Source organism: Chelon labrosus (genome assembly GCF_963514085.1).
Source record: "Chelon labrosus genome assembly, chromosome: 5".
NCBI classification, from domain to species: domain Eukaryota; kingdom Metazoa; phylum Chordata; class Actinopteri; order Mugiliformes; family Mugilidae; genus Chelon; species Chelon labrosus.
The window spans coordinates 24,827,711-24,845,503 of record NC_140341.1 but is presented as its reverse complement, the minus strand read 5'-3'; the positions used below and the strand labels follow the sequence as shown (position 1 = coordinate 24,845,503).

The window sequence follows — 17,793 nt, the reverse complement described above, 5'->3', positions numbered from 1 at the left end:
TATTGTTTACCAATTCTAAAGCGCAGATGTAGAAGAACTAGTTGTGATGGGAAAAGGTGAATGCAGTCCTCCCTCTCAACACAGCGGTCCAGTGTTGACAGAGAGGATCACAGGCTGACAGGGTTGAGTAATGCTATTTTTTTTTTTTTTTTCAGTTTACAGAAACTCAAATGTTATTCATGTTCAGTATAAAGACAAATAATGCTCCCCAGAACCTTAGGAGGAGCTCATGTTTTTGTCACGTATCCAGTGTTTGCACATCCAGCCAGTTTTGAAAGCAATACAACCAAATTTATGAATTAAACACAAACGTAATGTTTTTTTTTTTTAAATATATTTTTACTCTATTAAAAGCAATGTACATAGGATTCGTGGTTAATATTTGCCGTTTTTCTCTTTCAATAAAAAAAGCCTTCCATTTTTTTATGATAAAATCAATTATACTCATGGTTCAATAAATCCTTTTCCACTGAATCATTCCACATGTAACCAGGCTTCTATCATCATGGGTATTCGTTGTTTTGACCAGGTAAAAAAAAAGATGTAAACACACACACGCACACACACACGTGAATATATGTCTAATTTCTTTCAGCTCTTGATGAATCAGTCATCATTTAGTAACTCATAAAAGAAAACCAACACTACTAAAACCTCACCTCAGGTACTTTGCCATCTGTTTCAAGCTGCCCTCCCTAGTTTCCTTTTCTTTTGTTGCTGTCTGTGTACAAAGGCAATGCATTCATTGCTTTTTGAGTGAGTCTGGATGTAAGGTAAACAACATTGCCTAGAAACCAGAAAAAGGTGCACGAGAGGCGCTCGTGTCTGACCCCTTTAAAAGCAGGTTGGCAGTAGGCTGTGCATATCAGAGCATCAGTCGCTGCTCTGAAACCTCCAAGAATTTAACATTGAAGCAGTGAGAACATTGCTTTTTAAAGGTGAGAGCAGAAAGGATGATCTGGGCAGCCGTGTACCTGCTGATGTTGATGACACCCGGCTGTCTGGCTGGCGCTGAAAATGAGACAGAGGTTTCTTGTCCTGAACACCAGAAGGCCTTCAAAGGCTCTTGCTTCGAGTTTGTGGGTCTCCAGCGCTCGTTTTTCAGCGCTCAAGCATGGTGCGAGGAGAGAGGGGGACACCTCGCCTTCATCCCCAATGAAGACACTCAGCGTTTCCTTCAGAGACACCTGGACTCCGATGAGGATGTGTGGCTTGGACTGGCGACGTCCTCCAATACAAATCAGCAGGATTCTGTGTCAAGTGAAGGTAAGAAGGGAGAAAGGTGGACAACAGATAACTGCTGGGCTAGATCATGAACTTTAAAGGTATGATCTGATGAAGTATGATCTGCCTCTGACAGATGAGTTTAGATCAAAAATCTTTTGCAAGAAAATGCTCAGCAATGCAAGAAGTTATATAAGCTGTAAAATGAATATGAAACATTTCATTTGCTGTGATAATGATGTGGCAAGTGGCTTGGAATAGGAAATGGAATAGAACCTCAGAATGAAAATAACACTTTACGTAGAGACAGGAAATATACTCAAATATCATTCTCAACCACTTTGTGCAATAATTATAGTCTTAAATGAGGCATTCAGTCTTTTACTAGTTTCTAGTACACTGAAAAACTACTTCACACATCCAGTGTATTGATACTGTATATCTGCAAGACATGATTCATATTTAAATATTAATAAAACTGTGTGTACACACCATGTCTCTATTTACTCCAAATGTGTGTTCACAAAATGTGTTTGGCCTTCCCTAGTAGACAAGATCCATTATTCCACAAAAATGCAATTTTCTACCAAGTTTAAAGTGTATTGAACTAAATTATTAATATCATTATTTTGGCATTGCACAAATATTTTGCTACTTGCAACAACAGGAGTCCGGTTTGAAATATTGTGTCATAACAAGTGCTTGACAAGATATGTCTATGATAAATGAGCAAAGGTAGATAGTAGAATAGAGTGGTTTTGCTCTACATATGTTCAAGAGTGATTTGCTTCATCATCAGGTCCCCTGTCTTGGCTGGATGGATCACCTGTCACCTACTCAAAGTGGGTGAGCAGCCCACAGCCTGACGCAGCTTGCGGACACATGCTGAAAAACTCTGGCTTCCAGTGGGAAACCATCAGAGACTGTAACAAACCAATGCATTTTATCTGCCAGTCCGGTACGTGTTCTAATGAAGAGCCCGAGCAAAGCAGCAATCTGAACCTCTCTGTGATGAATTACCACTTTGTAAGGCTTTTGTATTCTTCTCAGAGTTTGGGAGGTCCATTGTGTGTGCGGGTCGTAACACCGCCCTGCAGTGCGGTTCTGGTCAAGTTGTGATGATAGACAGCAGCTTCTATGGTCGTAAGAACATCCATTACTGTCGGCCCCGGCTCGCTCCACTATCATTCACACAACATGAGTGCGGCTGGGTGGATGTTGCAGAATCAATAACAGGTGAAACAAATAATTTTTTTGTGTGTGTGTGTGTGCAATAGTTATAAATCTATCATAATTATTATGATTGTATATCACTTCCTGCAGGCGTGTAACTGGTCTGATCAGCACAATAATCATAGTTTCATAACAGGAGTTGTCTATTCAATTTGCCGTAATAGGAAAACAAACACTGATCAAAGGTTTTGCATGAATGAACACCGGGATGAGATTCAATTCACTCGTGAAGGGAGTGTGGCAGGTATTACAAAGTACACATTATCTCACTGCAGACCTTCGCTTGAAAAGAATAATTACCCATCAGGACATTTATGAAAGAAAACCCGCACAATCATAGCTTAAAAGCTTAATTGCCTTAAAGATACATAAATGATATCCCTCTCAGCAAATATTGACTCGCGTATTAAACTGTTAACAGAAGCAGACTACCCATTAATTCATTTTCCAGACTCGCTCTGCTTTGGGTCTATGTGCACAGCGGCACTTTAGTGCACACCTCTACTCAGTATTGTGTTCCCTAGAAAAAAAAGGAAATTATTATTATCTATTCATATTAAATACATTGCTCATAGTGAATATTTAGTGTATGTAGAAAACCATATGTTACACTTTAAAGTGCATTTACTGACTTCATGTATTGTAGGTATTCTAACGATCTATTATTGCTGCTGGTTTACTTGTATAATAAGCTTTTCAGCTGCAGGCTAATAGGTTGTCTACTAGCAACTGTTAATTGAATGAAATATGCAAAACACAGTTTTCTGTTCACAACACTTTACCAGGCTTCACTGACTCTACACGAACATTACTACCACTTTTGCCAGCCTGTGGATTTTTTGTGCTCATTAATTGCTTATGTTGGCATACAGATATACCAACACATACACCCCCTGTTTCTCTTGTCCTGTAGAGAAGCAGAATGGGTGCTGCTCATGATTACTTAGAGTTTTCTAAACTGGTCTTCACAATATACTGTCATGTTCATCACAATTAGCCTGTGCAAGTGGTTAAAAGTATTAAGCCTTTTCTGTGTGGGTGGATGCAAAGTGCTTTGTGGTAGGACTGTTTGAGAAGTGCATTATACGAAGTGCTAAATATGAAGTAGCAAATTTGCAAAACTTTCCATGCAGTTATAGTGATTAGTGTGCCTTATCAGGAGATGATTATTTTCTGTGTGTTGCCCAGCTCACTGCCAGGGCCGGCAGATCTGTCAGATTGGTGACGTTATGAACTCCCTCAGAGAACCGTGTCCTGGGCTGAGGAGCTACCTGTCTGTGGACTACCACTGCAAGGATGGTAGGTCACAGCTCAATTATTTCTTTCTTTCCCAAGGAATAACACATCCAGTAGAAGTCCCACAGATTGGACCCTAACCCTTTAGTTTATCTTTTTTTTTTTTTTTTTAAGTAGACATGACCGTGTTCAAAAGCCGAAGAAGCCTTAGAGAAGTGATGAGAAGTTACAGAACCTCTTCCAGTCTCTTAAAACTTTGCCAGTTAATTTATTTCACAAGACATTTTGGCCTCTGTGGCTAATTTCACCCATCTTGACAAGTTTAAAAAAAAATTATTTTTAATTATCCAGTCAGGTGCTATTAAAGGAAGGCATTAGGAATGCACAGAAAAACAGCAGTCACTTTTTCACATATAATTATGTTTTGTCTCTTCGGTGGAGCAGAAATTTCAGGGACAAAGAAATCACATGCTTCATGTGCGTCATGATCTGCAATATTCTTGATTTTTGTTTTCTAGGTTTTTATTTAGTGTTTTACTTACACATGCTTGAATAAAACAGGGCTATTGTTGAAGTTGTCATTAACACCTATGCTGTGCCTCAAAGTGACACATCCAAATGTGGTAAAAACCGCCTGTTTGTCACTCATTTGTATGTTGTAGTTGTCAAGTTAATGGCCAGGAGTAAACGTAGGCATGAAAATGTCTCTGTGACATTTCAGTGACAAGTTATGTCATCTCTTCTTGATACAGTGGTGTAAACCTCAGCTTAGTGCTCATGCTGAATATACTCATAACATGTTTTAAAGAATAGATGGAGAAGAAAGAGACCTGAAATCCTTTCAGTGTTTGTTCATCATGTTACCTTGTCGTATAGTACATCTCTCCTAGAGTCCTAAATGTGGATGTATTATATTTTACAGAAATGTGTGTAAGCTTATCTTACAAGGTAATATCCATTAGACACATTGTATTGTGCAGCACACTGGTGGTTGGTTGGAGAAAATAACAACAACAACAACAACAAAACAGCATGTCTAATCCAAAGCTGAAGAAGGTCGGTATAATTAGTTTATTCATTTGACATGTAAAAAATAGATGTCAAAAAAAAAAAAGCAGATCACACTGCTGAATTAAATAACCCTGTAATTTCTGAGCCACTCTGCTGTCTGCTGAGATGATGTGCTTGTCTGTTTCTTTTTTTTTTGGAAGCTCAGTCGGTTACGAGCACTGCGCAAAATTTCTGGTCATTCTCTCCCTCCACCAGGACTCACGCTGTCAGTGAGCACCACGGCTGCTGTGTTTGATAATGTCACCATCCGAGTGAAATGGCTCCTACATTCTCCCCAGGAAAACATCAGCTGCAAGCTCACTACTGGAGATGGCCACGTCATTTATCTGCATGGTCCAGAGGGGTGAGTAACAACATGCAGGTTGGAAACAAAAATCAATAATGTGCATCACCTCGGATGGTTACACTCAATGAGTTGCTGTTATTAGTGTGTGCTGAGTCCAGATTCACCCCTACCTCCTGTGTCACCCCATCGACCCACCGTGTGTCCTTCATTCGGCTCTCAGTCACCAGCCTGCACGCAACACCTCACCTGCTGCCCATTCCTTCAGTTAGCTCACCAACAGGCACTTCCCCATTTAGACCTCTCATTACACACCACACTGAACTTGACAGCTTGTCTTTGAGCTCTGTGCCATTATATTCTAGTGATCTTCTTTTTGAATTGTATTCTTCCCAAAACCCTGGATCTCTTTCCAAACTGTTATTTTTATTTTTTTTTTTTTCTGCCCGATCTTGTGGCTTTGTTCTTGTGCTTAAGTGAGCCCCCTTGTGGAGTTTTAAACTCCACTGAACTCAACTGAGACACGTGTTATATAAAATATTTACATACTGGTGTTGCAGTATCAAATGTCCAGAAACACATTTGTACCAGTAGTTCTACGATTTATTGCACCCATTCATCAATGTGGAGTTGTAGCTCTAGATTCGAATGAGTCTTACAGTGATTTCACTTCTTTTCTTTGTTTTATATTGCTTTTTAAGAAGTTTGACATTTAAAGTTTTGCAGGCCTTAATGTATCTCCACTAATACAAGAGCAAAATACCAGTATTGTGGCATTGTATGTGTCAAACAGGAAGTGAGAGCATTTACTGGGCTTTATAGCTGCATGGCTCCATGTGGTCACAAACAACTTGCAGCAAAGGAAAAAAGAAAAGAAAAGGATATAATGCATCATCTGTGTATCATCCATGTTGTTTTTACATTGCAACTTAAAAGTGCACGAACAAACCAAAGTCAAGAAAACAACTTCCCAACTAAGAAAATGAAATAATCAAAGAAGCACCTGAATGCACCAATATGCTCTGTTTTATTTACTTAGTAAACCTGAGGTAGGAGTGATGTTACATCTGAGTTGACCACGTTGAGGTACAATGAGTCGGGAAGCCAAGACTCTGTCATTAGCTACTGTTAGCAATAATGGTTGATAAGAATGTTTTACAAAAGTTAAGCACAAGTGTGCAGTACTGTTTTGACACTAATACAAGTGTTAACAAACTCAGTAATCGTGACTTTCCAGTTGGAAGTTTCCTTATGTACAAACCCAGTAAAAGCATGGTAACACTCACTAATAAATTCCCATATACAGGCTAGGGCCAAAACAAAGGTGGAAAAAACTATATTTTATTTGGGTTATTTTCCTAATTTCTGTACCCCTTGTTTCATGTCAGCTCAGTGTGAGACTCTCACATGAGTTTCTGCTCTTCCATTCATTGTGTGTGCATGTGTCACTGGAGTGGAGCAGCGCTGTGACTGGTGACGCGAAGACAACTCATTACATTAAAAGCTTTCCCCACTGACAGCTCTACTGCTTGTAGCTAGAGCTGCACCCTCACACAAGCACAGCAGGACGGGAGTTGACGCATCTAGGTTGTCAGAGAAGCAATACTCTTCCTGGCTCTACAAGACCAATAATGCACTCTTGATTCAATCCAGTTATACTTTTCTAAACTAGAGAAATAGACAAGAAGGCCTGCCTCTACAAGCCTACTATGAATTGAAGGTCTGTTACGATCCAAGGTTGAGGTAAATAAAGGAAATATTGTATAACTCTCCTTGAATGTCTTGTTCCTGCACCACACATTCATGGCTGGCCTTAAAATTCAGTGTGTATTGCATCCATGGATATTATGAGCAGCAACTTCAAGAGTGTTGTTTTTGTTTTTCAGTTCTTGGGAGTGGTGCCACACTGCACACTGTTTGTACCGTTTCACACAGTTCTGCTGAATAATACACTACATTACTAGCTGCTCTGGGTACTTCCATTTAAATGTAGCCTAATGGGAAAAATCTATAACCAATTCATTTCATGTGCAGGTTGTTATTTTGATAGAGCTGGTCAAAAATGCCATTTAGACGGAATAGTGGATGCATTTTAAAATAACTAACAATGGACTGTGTCTCATTAGATATTTGTCAAGTAAATAGTTGCCAGACTGAAACTGTGCACATAGAATATCATCAAAAACACCCTTAATTATTTATGTGAACATTAGTATTGGCATAGCCTGGTAAGTCTGGTAACACGACATTTGGCTTTCATTACAGGGCGTGTTTCAACCGATACAGTGACAAAAAGTCCTTATGTATCGTTCTACAACCAATCAGAGCCACATTGTTCTCAGATGACATCGATGACTATGTTACTCTCCAGCATTGACTGTATATAAATATGGACAACGTATCGCCACTTCCTGGCACTGGCCAAACTGACACTAGTTTCCCAGGGATAAGGGTGGCACCATCTTGCAAGTTTGGAGCCAGAGTCTGCGCAGTACGGTCCAAGAGTGGAGCCACGTGGAGCAGCGTTATTGATGACCTGCCCACACTTTTGCCAGACTCACTTGCGTTTTCATTTAATCAATACTGCGCTCTGCTCTACCTCCACCAGTTACAAAGAAATGTTTCGATTATACACTTATTTATTTTTTCCAGCTCTTACGGTTGTCAGGACGGGACTCAGAAAACACAGAGAATGATTTTGGCAGATCTGACTTTATTTCACAAAAAACAAAAATACTCTCTATGAGGAGAGAAAAATGACCAGGCAACAAAACACTAGATAACTGAAAATCACTCTCTGAGGAGGCCAAACAAAACCACTGCGGAAAACAGGTTAGCTAAGATACAAAATCTAGATTACAAAATTAACGAAAAACTCTCACAAGGAGGAAAATGGTTTAGAGTCGTCCACTTTTCTTTATGGTCTGCTGTGCTCTGGTCCATCACCCTTTAAAGTCCACCCAAATGATTCGATTGGCCTGGCAGATTTTCACCAGGCAAAATATATTCTGACCAGAGTGACTCCAGACCAAAGTCCCCCCAAGATGAACATAATAACTTCTCTAGTATTTGTTTCTGTATGTGGATTTTCTCCTCAGGTTGCAGAGCAGTGTGGTGCACAAATACACTCATCCAAGTACATTTGTTGTGAGGGTTGAATGCACCACCAGTGAAATACACGTTACAGCCCAGAAAATAATTACCATTGAAGAGCCTGTCACAAAGATTGGTGTCATCAGATGCTATGCTGGGAACCTGTCTTTTGATGAAACCAACTGCAAAGCCCTGTATGGAGGAGCATTTAAAATTCAAATGGAAATACAAGCAGGTAAAAGCTTTAAAGGTGACCAAAATATCACAATTCATCATGTGCAATTTGCTACTGCTTTGACACAGCTTCTTACCAGCAAGCATCAGGTTTTGTATTTTAGTAATTTTTCGTTTCAATGTGTGTTTTGGAAATTTTTTCATTCAACATGCATTTATATTTTTTTGTTTTCTTCAGGTACAAATGTAGCCTACAGAATCCAAAGGGATGAAAAGTTGTTGTCCGGTTTATCTGTGGTCAGAGGGAATGTGCCCCAGAACATCACAGTGACTCCTGAAATGGTGAAGCAGCTCGGGCCGGGCTGCCACCGCCTGAGACTTTATGCTTCTAACATGGTCACATTGGCTGAAGTGTCCACAGACCTGCAGGTAACTCGACACTGAAAATCAATTATAAACAGTAACAAATCACACGGCTCATCGTCCCTTCATTTATCTTTATGATTCTAATAGTTGCGTATGAAAAATAGTGTTGGAAGTTAACATTTTGATCATTTGATTAAAGGGCTGATTGAGGAGAAATTAAAATTAACCTTTAATTATGGAATCCAATCAGCTAGTTGGCGGCATATCAGTAAACACCATAAACACAGCGGATACGTTACCCCTCTGAATTTCATTCAGATTATCATCTTGTGATATCACCTCAGTGTTTGAAATCCTGAGCTCTAGTCCTGGTGTGTCCATTACGCTAATCAGTGCGATAGATTTAAACACTGCGACACGGTGTGGAAGTGTATCACGTTTAATCATAGTTAAACCAGGATTGCTGCCAGAATGCCAAACACATTGCTTATTGATTGCAGAAGATAAATGTAATATCCGCACAGCTACAAGCCTTAGATAACTTTGTTAACACAGAAGCTCTTCTCTTTTTGTCACAGTTGTTACCGAGGCGTTGTTATCAAAGATTTGGAAAAAACAACGTTATCACGGTACACTATTATACAATATTTTTTGGTCAGTGAGGAGAAAGGAACATAAATACTCCCCTTCCTTCTATCTTATAATTCATTCGTTTATAAATCACCACATTAATGCCCTTTCAGAACAAATTAAACTTCCTTAAAGACATGCCAGGTCTATGAATCGTTGCTGAGTACTTAACTGACCAAATCAATACACTAACGTCTTTATTCATTAGGCAGTGAAATATGGAGGCCTGCTATCTCATATAATTACCAAATCATTGTATTACCTATAGAGATACATTTTACAGATAAGAACTAATTAAATTAAACTGTCTTGTTTGTAATTGTTCATATGCTCCAGGTGTGTATTTTGGAGAAAATAGTTGGGCTCCAGGCCTCCATGTTAACAGAGAGGAACGACTGTTTAGACTCTGCAGGTATGACTCTTGGTGTTTCCCTTGAACGTGGAGCGCCTGTGGTGCTCCTCTTCTTTCTGACTGGAGAGAATACCTCATACTCTGAAACCAGAGAAATGAATACAACGAAGGGCATTTTTCACATTGGACACCCGATTCAAGGTATGGAAAATGTAAACAAAACTTGGCCACGCGTGAGGCAAAATACCTGATGTATAATGTGTATGTACACATCTTAGGGGTGACTCAGTGCTTTATGTTTTGCTGCAGGATCTGTTGAAGTCAAACTCAGAGCATGGAACACCTTCTCCTCTCTGGAAGTGGATGTGGATACGTTTGCTTCCCGCAACAAGGATTCAGTCGTTAAACTAAATAGTCATGATGACCGTTTGTTAGGCTTTAACAGGAAAACGGTAATTTGTTTTACAACAATATGAGGTTTTATTAGATGCAAAGTCATGTTCTAAGGAACAAGTACCTCTTTTGGCTGTTCTGTTTTTGATCCATCTCACGGTTCAAACTGCAATATTTAAAAACCCTTTTGTTTATTTTCAGAGAGAGCAGCATGTTAGGCTTGTCAGAAGCTCAATGGAAATCACTGCAGTACCTTCAGCTTCAATAAGTAGCAGAGATCTTAGTATCACGCTTTCAGTAAATAGAGTAATCGCACAAACTACCAGTCGTGGAGAATGGGAATGCAGTAAGAATCAAACTTTTCTACTTTTCAGTTTCTTTCATTATAGTAGATTATATAGTATAGTATAGTTACATATAGTGAGATTTGTGTAAAAGCTACAATTCTTTTTTTTTTTTTTTTTAAGATAGATAGATAGGTTTTATTTGTCACATGCACAGTTATACATAGTACAATGCACAGTGAAATGTACTGTTGTACCTGCAATTTCAGTAATTTCAATGTACAAGTACAGTCCCTCAATCCCTTCTCTGTGCTTACAAAAATGAAAAGCTACACTAATCCGTATTCCTCCTTGCCTTCCATAACTTTCTTTCTTACAGTGTAATCTTTTATTTGGATGCTGAGCTCTCTTAATTATCTGGAGCATCAAAAACCTTTCTTGGACACTTCCTTGGTTCTGTTTCATTCCTCCAATTCGCTTTCTGTTAAGTTCTTCTTTTTTTCCGTCTTACTCATTCTTATGTTTTCATTTTCTGATCGTGCAGAGAGGGGAATCTCAGGTGCAGGGTCAATTTAAATATAATTTGCATATTTAAAAGGGGTCGGGTACAACATGTGCGCTCAATTCCACGTTGATTGGGATGTACAAAGGAAATGTGCTTATGGATCTGAGCGTGCGCCACGTTTTAGTAGGAAATCCACGCAAGTCTGTACATGAGGCCCCTGCTCCTTATACTCCTACTTACTGACTGCCAGTACGGTTGCTCCCCTCTTCAGCTCTGAATAACTATCACTGCCAGTTGACATAAAATACATCACTGCCTGTGCACAAGCACGGGAGAGGAGCTGTGTCCTGAGGATTTTTGACAAACGAAATTAAAACTCTGGTGCACTGCAAACGAAATTAAAACTCTGGTGCACTGCAAACTTCATAGAGATTTACCTGCTGTTGATAAGCTTAAATGAGGATTGTGTGAACTTGTTTGAGAAAGGGTTAAATATAAATTCCTTTCCATTCCTATGTCCTGCACCACAGAATTAAATGCTTAATGTGATGCAGTTTATTACAATGTGTTGCTCACGTATTTGCTGAGCCCTACCTGCCTTATTGGCCACAGTGTAGTTACTATCATTCTCACAAAACCTATGTAAAAATAATAAGAACAGATTTACAAAATTCTTGTTGATAACATTAAAAAATATGTGTATTATTTTAAGCAGAATAACTCCAATTTTAGGTTTGACAGTCAATTATCACGACCAGGGAATGAGTTTCATACAGTTTTACAACTGTAAATGAATCCTAAATGTTTTATATATGCCTGTCAATTGCTGTGCTACAATGACTTATCTTGTTGATTCACAGAGGACCCCTGTAATTGCCAAGGACAATTCATTACAGCGACACACACCATTACGTCAAACTGCCTGCCAGATCCATTTGAGTTTTTTAAGTATCATTTTAATGTGAGGAACAGCAATAATAATGTCGTGCTGCAGACTGAATCTATTTGTATCACGCTCACACCAACGCTCGACCCATCCTCTGAGATCAGGTACTTTTTTTTTTTTTTTGCTGTTCTTTGCTTTCTCCTCTGTGCTCTTGGTACCTAATTTAACTATTTCATGTATATGTATGATTCTGCCTATCTATGGAAATTAACATGCCTGAGACTCCTGACATGACACGAAAAACATGAAAAAAAAATGTTGGGGAGCTAGGAGGGCTGTTGTGTCCTTTATTATTTTACCAAACCGCTTGTTTATTTTAATGTCAGTATTCCACAGTAGTTGAGTGTTAACCAACCTGAAACATTTGTTGTACCACAGTCTCACTTGTACTCAAGGTTGTGACCCAGTATCGGAGGCCACGGATGCAAAAATTAAAATGGATTGTCAAAACACGTGTCCACAAGTTGTATGGAGCATTGAGGACCCAAATAATCACAATGAGTGGAAAGTAAGTCTGATAACAGTGTTTTTAATTGTTCGGCACTGACAAATCAGATACTGGCTATTCGGCACTGGCTTTAGCATACTGTTTATTGATTTCTTTACAGGAAGAGACAAGGACATGCTACAGAGATGCAGAGAAAAGGCCACTCATCAGCAAACAGACCGGTGGGACTGAATACACTGTGAGTAAAACCCATCTTGCGAAGGCCAAGACCAAGCATCAGGATGCCACTGTGGTGATAACTTATGGTATGTACTGTATACTTTGATTAACAAAACCATTTTAAAGGTTGCAAACATACTGATTATTTAATTATTTTATTAAGTGTTCATGATAAGAGTAGTTTTTCTTTATTGGAACTGAATTTATGCAAGGAAGTTAATATTGTTTGTAATCTACTGTTTTCCAGTCATTCAGTCAATCATGGCAATTTCTGTATGAAATAATGCATCAATGTCACCCTTTTCATTTATTTATTTATTTAATTTTTTTACCAAAGGGAATGCTGAACCACTTTACAAACACTATATCATAAAGACAACCACAGAGGATCCAAGTACTACTGAAAACCCTGCTAATACTGCTCCAGCAACCACCAGCAATCCTAGTGGCCTCTCGTGTAACATACAGCCACCGGGAGGAACAATCCTCACTTCTTTCTATGTAACTTGCAACTCGGAAATTCCATGCCCAAAATGTCGCTATTGTTTTAAGACTGGGGGTGAGTACTTCCAGGACTTTAAAAATCATCTTTATGGCACAGTAACAACTTGTCTGGCCAAGTTCCGTAATAATCAGACTTATTTTCTTGTTTGAACATTGTCAGGTAAGCATCTGCGTTGCAGTCAGAACAATGAAGTGAAGTCTGTCTTCCTTCCTCTTGGAGACAGGAGCTCTGAATATGACCTGACTATAACAGCAACTGCAAAGGACTCAGAATATGAAGTCAGCACCACTATAACTACAAAGGTTTGTCAAAAACAGGAGAGGTGTGTTAAGAAGAGGACACCTCTGGCAATACTATAATTGCCCTTTGTAGCGTCACTGTAAGAAAACACGTCTTTCTCCTCAGGTTCAGGATGCCCCAGCCTCTGCCACCGAAGATGATCTCGAAGCATCCGTAAAGAATGCTGTGGCTCAGCTAAAGGAACAAGGTCTACTGTCAGGAGAAACTATAGGACAAATCATCAACTCTGTTGCAGATAAACTCAATGATCCATCTGATAGTTCACAAAAAGAACATAGACAAGAGGTAAATGCACTCTGCGAATGTAGATATAGATTAGTAAAATGTGCATAGAAGCACTGTCTGCAGAAATGTAACATATTTTTTTTTTTAAAAGTGTAGTACCTTTCTGCAGATGTGGCGCTGCTCGTACACATATTAACTTAAAGGCGTTCAAAACATTAACTTAAAGGGTACTTAAGCCAGCATAGAAGCAGTTAGTAACTATTCGTATATAAGACCACCAACTACTAACTAACAGGAAGAGAAGAAAGTAAAATTGGCTGTGGAGTACAGCAGTAGAGTGGCTTTCCTGGATCCTAAATGTGCTGTTTTATTTGTTATTTTATTTTTTTTAGCCTGAATTTCTTACGTTTCTTCACCACATAGACATCACAACAACTTCTGTCATCCTACAACCAGGCCTCCATCATGCCTCGGTGTCACATGCTGCTGTGGTCTGGGGCAGAGTAATGGTTTAAACTGCAACCATTCATTTTTTTTAACAAACTGCCCCTTCATAACATGTCAGTTAAGGGGGAAAAAAACACAACCTCCTTTAATGCTTTGGAGTTTAGGATTCCACAGTGGGCAGGTGCTCAGACTCCACCAAAAGAATTATTCATTTATTCATTTTTTTGTAACCGCTTGTCCTCTGGAGGGTCCCGAGGGGCTGGAGCCTATCCCAGCTGTCATTGGGCGAGAGGCGAGGTACACCCTAGACAGGTCGCCAGTCTATCGCAGGGCTCCAAAAGAATTATGAGCTCTTTAATCACTCCAACATTGTTCAGTCAGTCAAGGATAACCTAGCTTTGATTGTAAGTACCTCTAGAGCACTTGAGCTTGTTAAACCACATATTTTGTCACTACTTTAGTTTTACACTGAGGTAGTGACAGATTGGTATGGCAGTTGGGTTGGGTTTTCTATAGGGGACCTTGTATGTGTAATTTTGTGTAATAAGCAGTTTTAGTGTACTTGCACAGGACCATAAAGACATACAGTATGTGATGGCTTCTGCATCTGAGGTGCATTCAACACACTAGAATAAATCCAAAAAGGAGACTTACTTTTTTTCCCCTTTGTGCTGAGGAGTGTCTTCATGTGGTTAAACAATTTCAGACTGCTAAAACGAAAAAGTAAAAAATAAAAAGTATAACTCAATAATAAGTACTTGGCCGTGTCTTTTGAAGCTCCGTGAGATGATGCTGGGCATAATGACTGACACAGTACAAGCAGTCCCCACGAGCACTCCAGAAGAAGTTCAAGTGGTCGCCAGAGGACTTAGTGCTCTCGTCGAGAAAGGCACTGAGCTCGGTCCCTCTGCACAGGTACTGTACAGGGGTACACACTCATTAGGATTTGCTCTTAGAGTGGCTCCTTGCTTTGTGCAAATGAATAGATCACCCACCTTAGCCCTGCCCTCAATGTGTTTATGTATTTCAGACTGGATATTGGAGAAGTGTGTTTTTATTTATTTTTCACAATGGTAACATGACAAATCCATTTCCCTTTATATACATTTTCCCCTTTTTACAGCTGCACATCATCTTAACACTGTGTAATAAAGCAGTACAATAAAATAATAATAAATAGAACGTAGGCTCAATGACACATATGTAAAGTGAGAAAAAGACAAGAAAAATAAAGGAAGATAAATAGTTGAACATAATAAAATAATGATAATATTGTTAATAATAATAACAATAATAATAATAAAAAGAAAAGAAAAAAAAGAGAGATCCACTCTAGATATCAAATGACATGGTGTGATGGTGTAAATGTGTTTAGTACCTGACCAGGAATGCTATGCTACAAACTTATTGTATTAGCAGAGCTATGACCGGTTTCCATTGCTCCATCTGGTAAATGTCTCATATTTTCTGAATCCATACATTATAAGTAGGAGGATCTGGCTTTAGCCATCTCATGATTATGCATTTTAACGCTGCTATAAGCAGAATTTTTAAGAGGTTTTTCACATCCCTTCCTTCTATGCCCTCAGGAATTGCTCCTAATAATGTTACTATAGGGGTTTGTGGAATATCCCGTTTGAAAACCTCTCTGAGAGCATCAAAAACATCCTTCCAGAATAGGCTCAATTTAGGACACAGCCAGAATGTATGGGTATGATTGGCATTGTCAGTACCACAATTCCTCCACCATGAGCTACCATGTGCTGGTCCCATCTTAGTTGTTATTGCTGGTGTTCTGAAGAACCTGGTAAATACTTTCATTCCTTCCATAAGAGTTTGTGGCAAGGTGCGCTTCAGTACATATCTCCCTCCAAGTGTCCAATGATATGTTTTTGTTCGTCTCCGCCTCCCACCTCTGTCTTATATGTAGAAGTGTGTTTTTATGTTTTTGACGTTGCAGTAAAAAGTCCTCACTGCATGTATCTGTATGATTGTGTAGTTGATTCTCACTTTCAGGAAGAGTCTTCATCGTTGTTTGCAAACCTCAGCTCGTCTCTCCTCCACATGAACATTAGCAAAAGTGAAGAAAACAAGAAACAAACGTACACTGCAGCAAGCATCATAGTGAAGGGAGTGAGCAACATCATGGACTATTCTTCCAATGTGAGTTCATTCACTTTAATCCAGGCTGATGGGATTTACTTGCATGGTTTTAATATGACATCCAGATCCGTGGCTGTGACCATTCATGAGGAAGTTTGTTTATCCCAAGAATATTTACAGATTGTTCAGCAGAACGCCTTTGTGGTGAATTTAGACAGGCTGAGTTTAAAGTGCATCTCCTTTGCATTCTTTGTACTTAACGAGTTTCTTCTTCTCAGTGTGAAAAGTAAGTTCAACTTCACAAGTCCCCTTAATTGTCTGGGAAATACAGTATGTTAGGTAACCACCTGGACTAAAATGTTGTCAGAATAGATGAGTTTTGTGACCAGGAGCATGACCAGTGATTATTTGGAATCTTCTTTGAGTATTCGTCTAATTTTATAGTCTGAATTAGCATATTATCAACTACTACAAACCAGGAAAACAACTTCTCCTCTTGTCATAAATGTTTTGTTTTTTTTCTCCTTTGCAGAAATCCGTCTCTGATGCCCTCCTCAACACACTGGACAATACACAGGGTGCACTGTTACGTTTTACAGAGACCAGCGAGGGGCCAACTACAATCCAACAAGGTCATATTAGTGTATTTGTTAACAGGTAAGGTCCATTAGGCTCTATAGCTGCCAACCAGAACCCTTTTTGATATTTTCCACCCCAAAGTTAGAGGGAGAAACAAACAGTACGCACAAATATAGCAAGTGTGTGAATGTGTGAATGTGTGTCTGCACCACTAAATTCCACTAATTAAAAAATATCTCCAGTAGTTGCTCGGCAACCACCCTGTTGACAAGACTTAGTTCCTTACTTTGCCCATCCCAGCACACTTAACACATACATTAAAGCCAGTGTAGGATTTTTCCTAGTTACCTTATGCTAGTTAGTTTAACGGCCTGGCTGTAGATGCTTATTTGCCAGACAGATGTTAATGTGGTTTTGACTCAGTACCACATTGAGATGAGACTAGAACAAGACAGTACAGAAATCTAGTATTGTGGCACTCATTCTAGTGCTTTGGAAATTAGATGTCAGCACTTCTGTGGAAATGATTTCAGCTGCACTTTTCCACATTTTATCAAATATTTATTCTGCAAAGAAAGTTTAAAAGGAAAAATATCCTTGCCGATGAGATTAATGGAATTGGTTGATAGTGCCATCAGCACTTTTTTCTGTACATTTTTCCCTGCAACATATTTTATCACATTTTTTAATTATTAAAAATACTTGAAAGGACTCGAAATCAAAAGTTTAGGACTTGTGACTTGACCTGGGACTTGAGGACAAAGACTTGAGACTTATTTGTGTCTTCCAAAACAATGACTTGGTGTCCATCTCTGTATTGAGCTTTACATCTAACTCTGGGAAAGAAAGACATTCACTTGATCTGGGTATTTCTCCCCAAATAAAGCGAAGAACTGTGTCTAATTTGAGTTTGCTTATTTTTTCTGACAGAATGACACAGGGAAGTTTGCACAAAGAATCTATAAATATTCCCAACTGTTCCTGCGCCACATTTTCTCTCCCAGCACTGCCCTTTGACATATTTCCTTCAGAGGTGGATGTGCGGGTAAGTGAGTAGGAGGGTTGTTGTGTGTCTGGGTGTTGTGTACACATTACCGATGGTGTGTGTGTTAGTTCTAAGTTTATCTCAATTTTCTACTTGCAGTGGGTTTCAATCCTGCTTTGTTTATTAAATGCA

At 39.1% G+C, this 17,793-nt stretch overlaps 1 protein-coding gene across 1 annotated transcript in view; it reads left to right on the top strand.

The window, feature by feature from the left end:
- The first annotated feature begins 568 nt into the window (after positions 1-568).
- LOC311488037 (polycystin-1-like protein 2) overlaps positions 569-17,793 on the top strand; it is a 36,140-nt gene continuing 18,915 nt past the window's right edge. Inside the window, exons 1-15 of the mRNA XM_084544540.1 lie at positions 569-1,299; positions 2,024-2,182; positions 2,275-2,484; positions 3,646-3,756; positions 4,870-5,107; positions 8,146-8,375; positions 8,553-8,743; positions 9,647-9,895; positions 12,399-12,543; positions 13,122-13,264; positions 13,368-13,547; positions 14,712-14,849; positions 15,951-16,097; positions 16,570-16,694; positions 17,547-17,661. Coding sequence (XP_084400666.1) covers positions 954-1,299; positions 2,024-2,182; positions 2,275-2,484; positions 3,646-3,756; positions 4,870-5,107; positions 8,146-8,375; positions 8,553-8,743; positions 9,647-9,895; positions 12,399-12,543; positions 13,122-13,264; positions 13,368-13,547; positions 14,712-14,849; positions 15,951-16,097; positions 16,570-16,694; positions 17,547-17,661 — 2,727 coding nt within the window. The 5' untranslated portion in view covers positions 569-953. The remainder of the gene's footprint in view (positions 1,300-2,023; positions 2,183-2,274; positions 2,485-3,645; positions 3,757-4,869; positions 5,108-8,145; positions 8,376-8,552; positions 8,744-9,646; positions 9,896-12,398; positions 12,544-13,121; positions 13,265-13,367; positions 13,548-14,711; positions 14,850-15,950; positions 16,098-16,569; positions 16,695-17,546; positions 17,662-17,793) is intronic.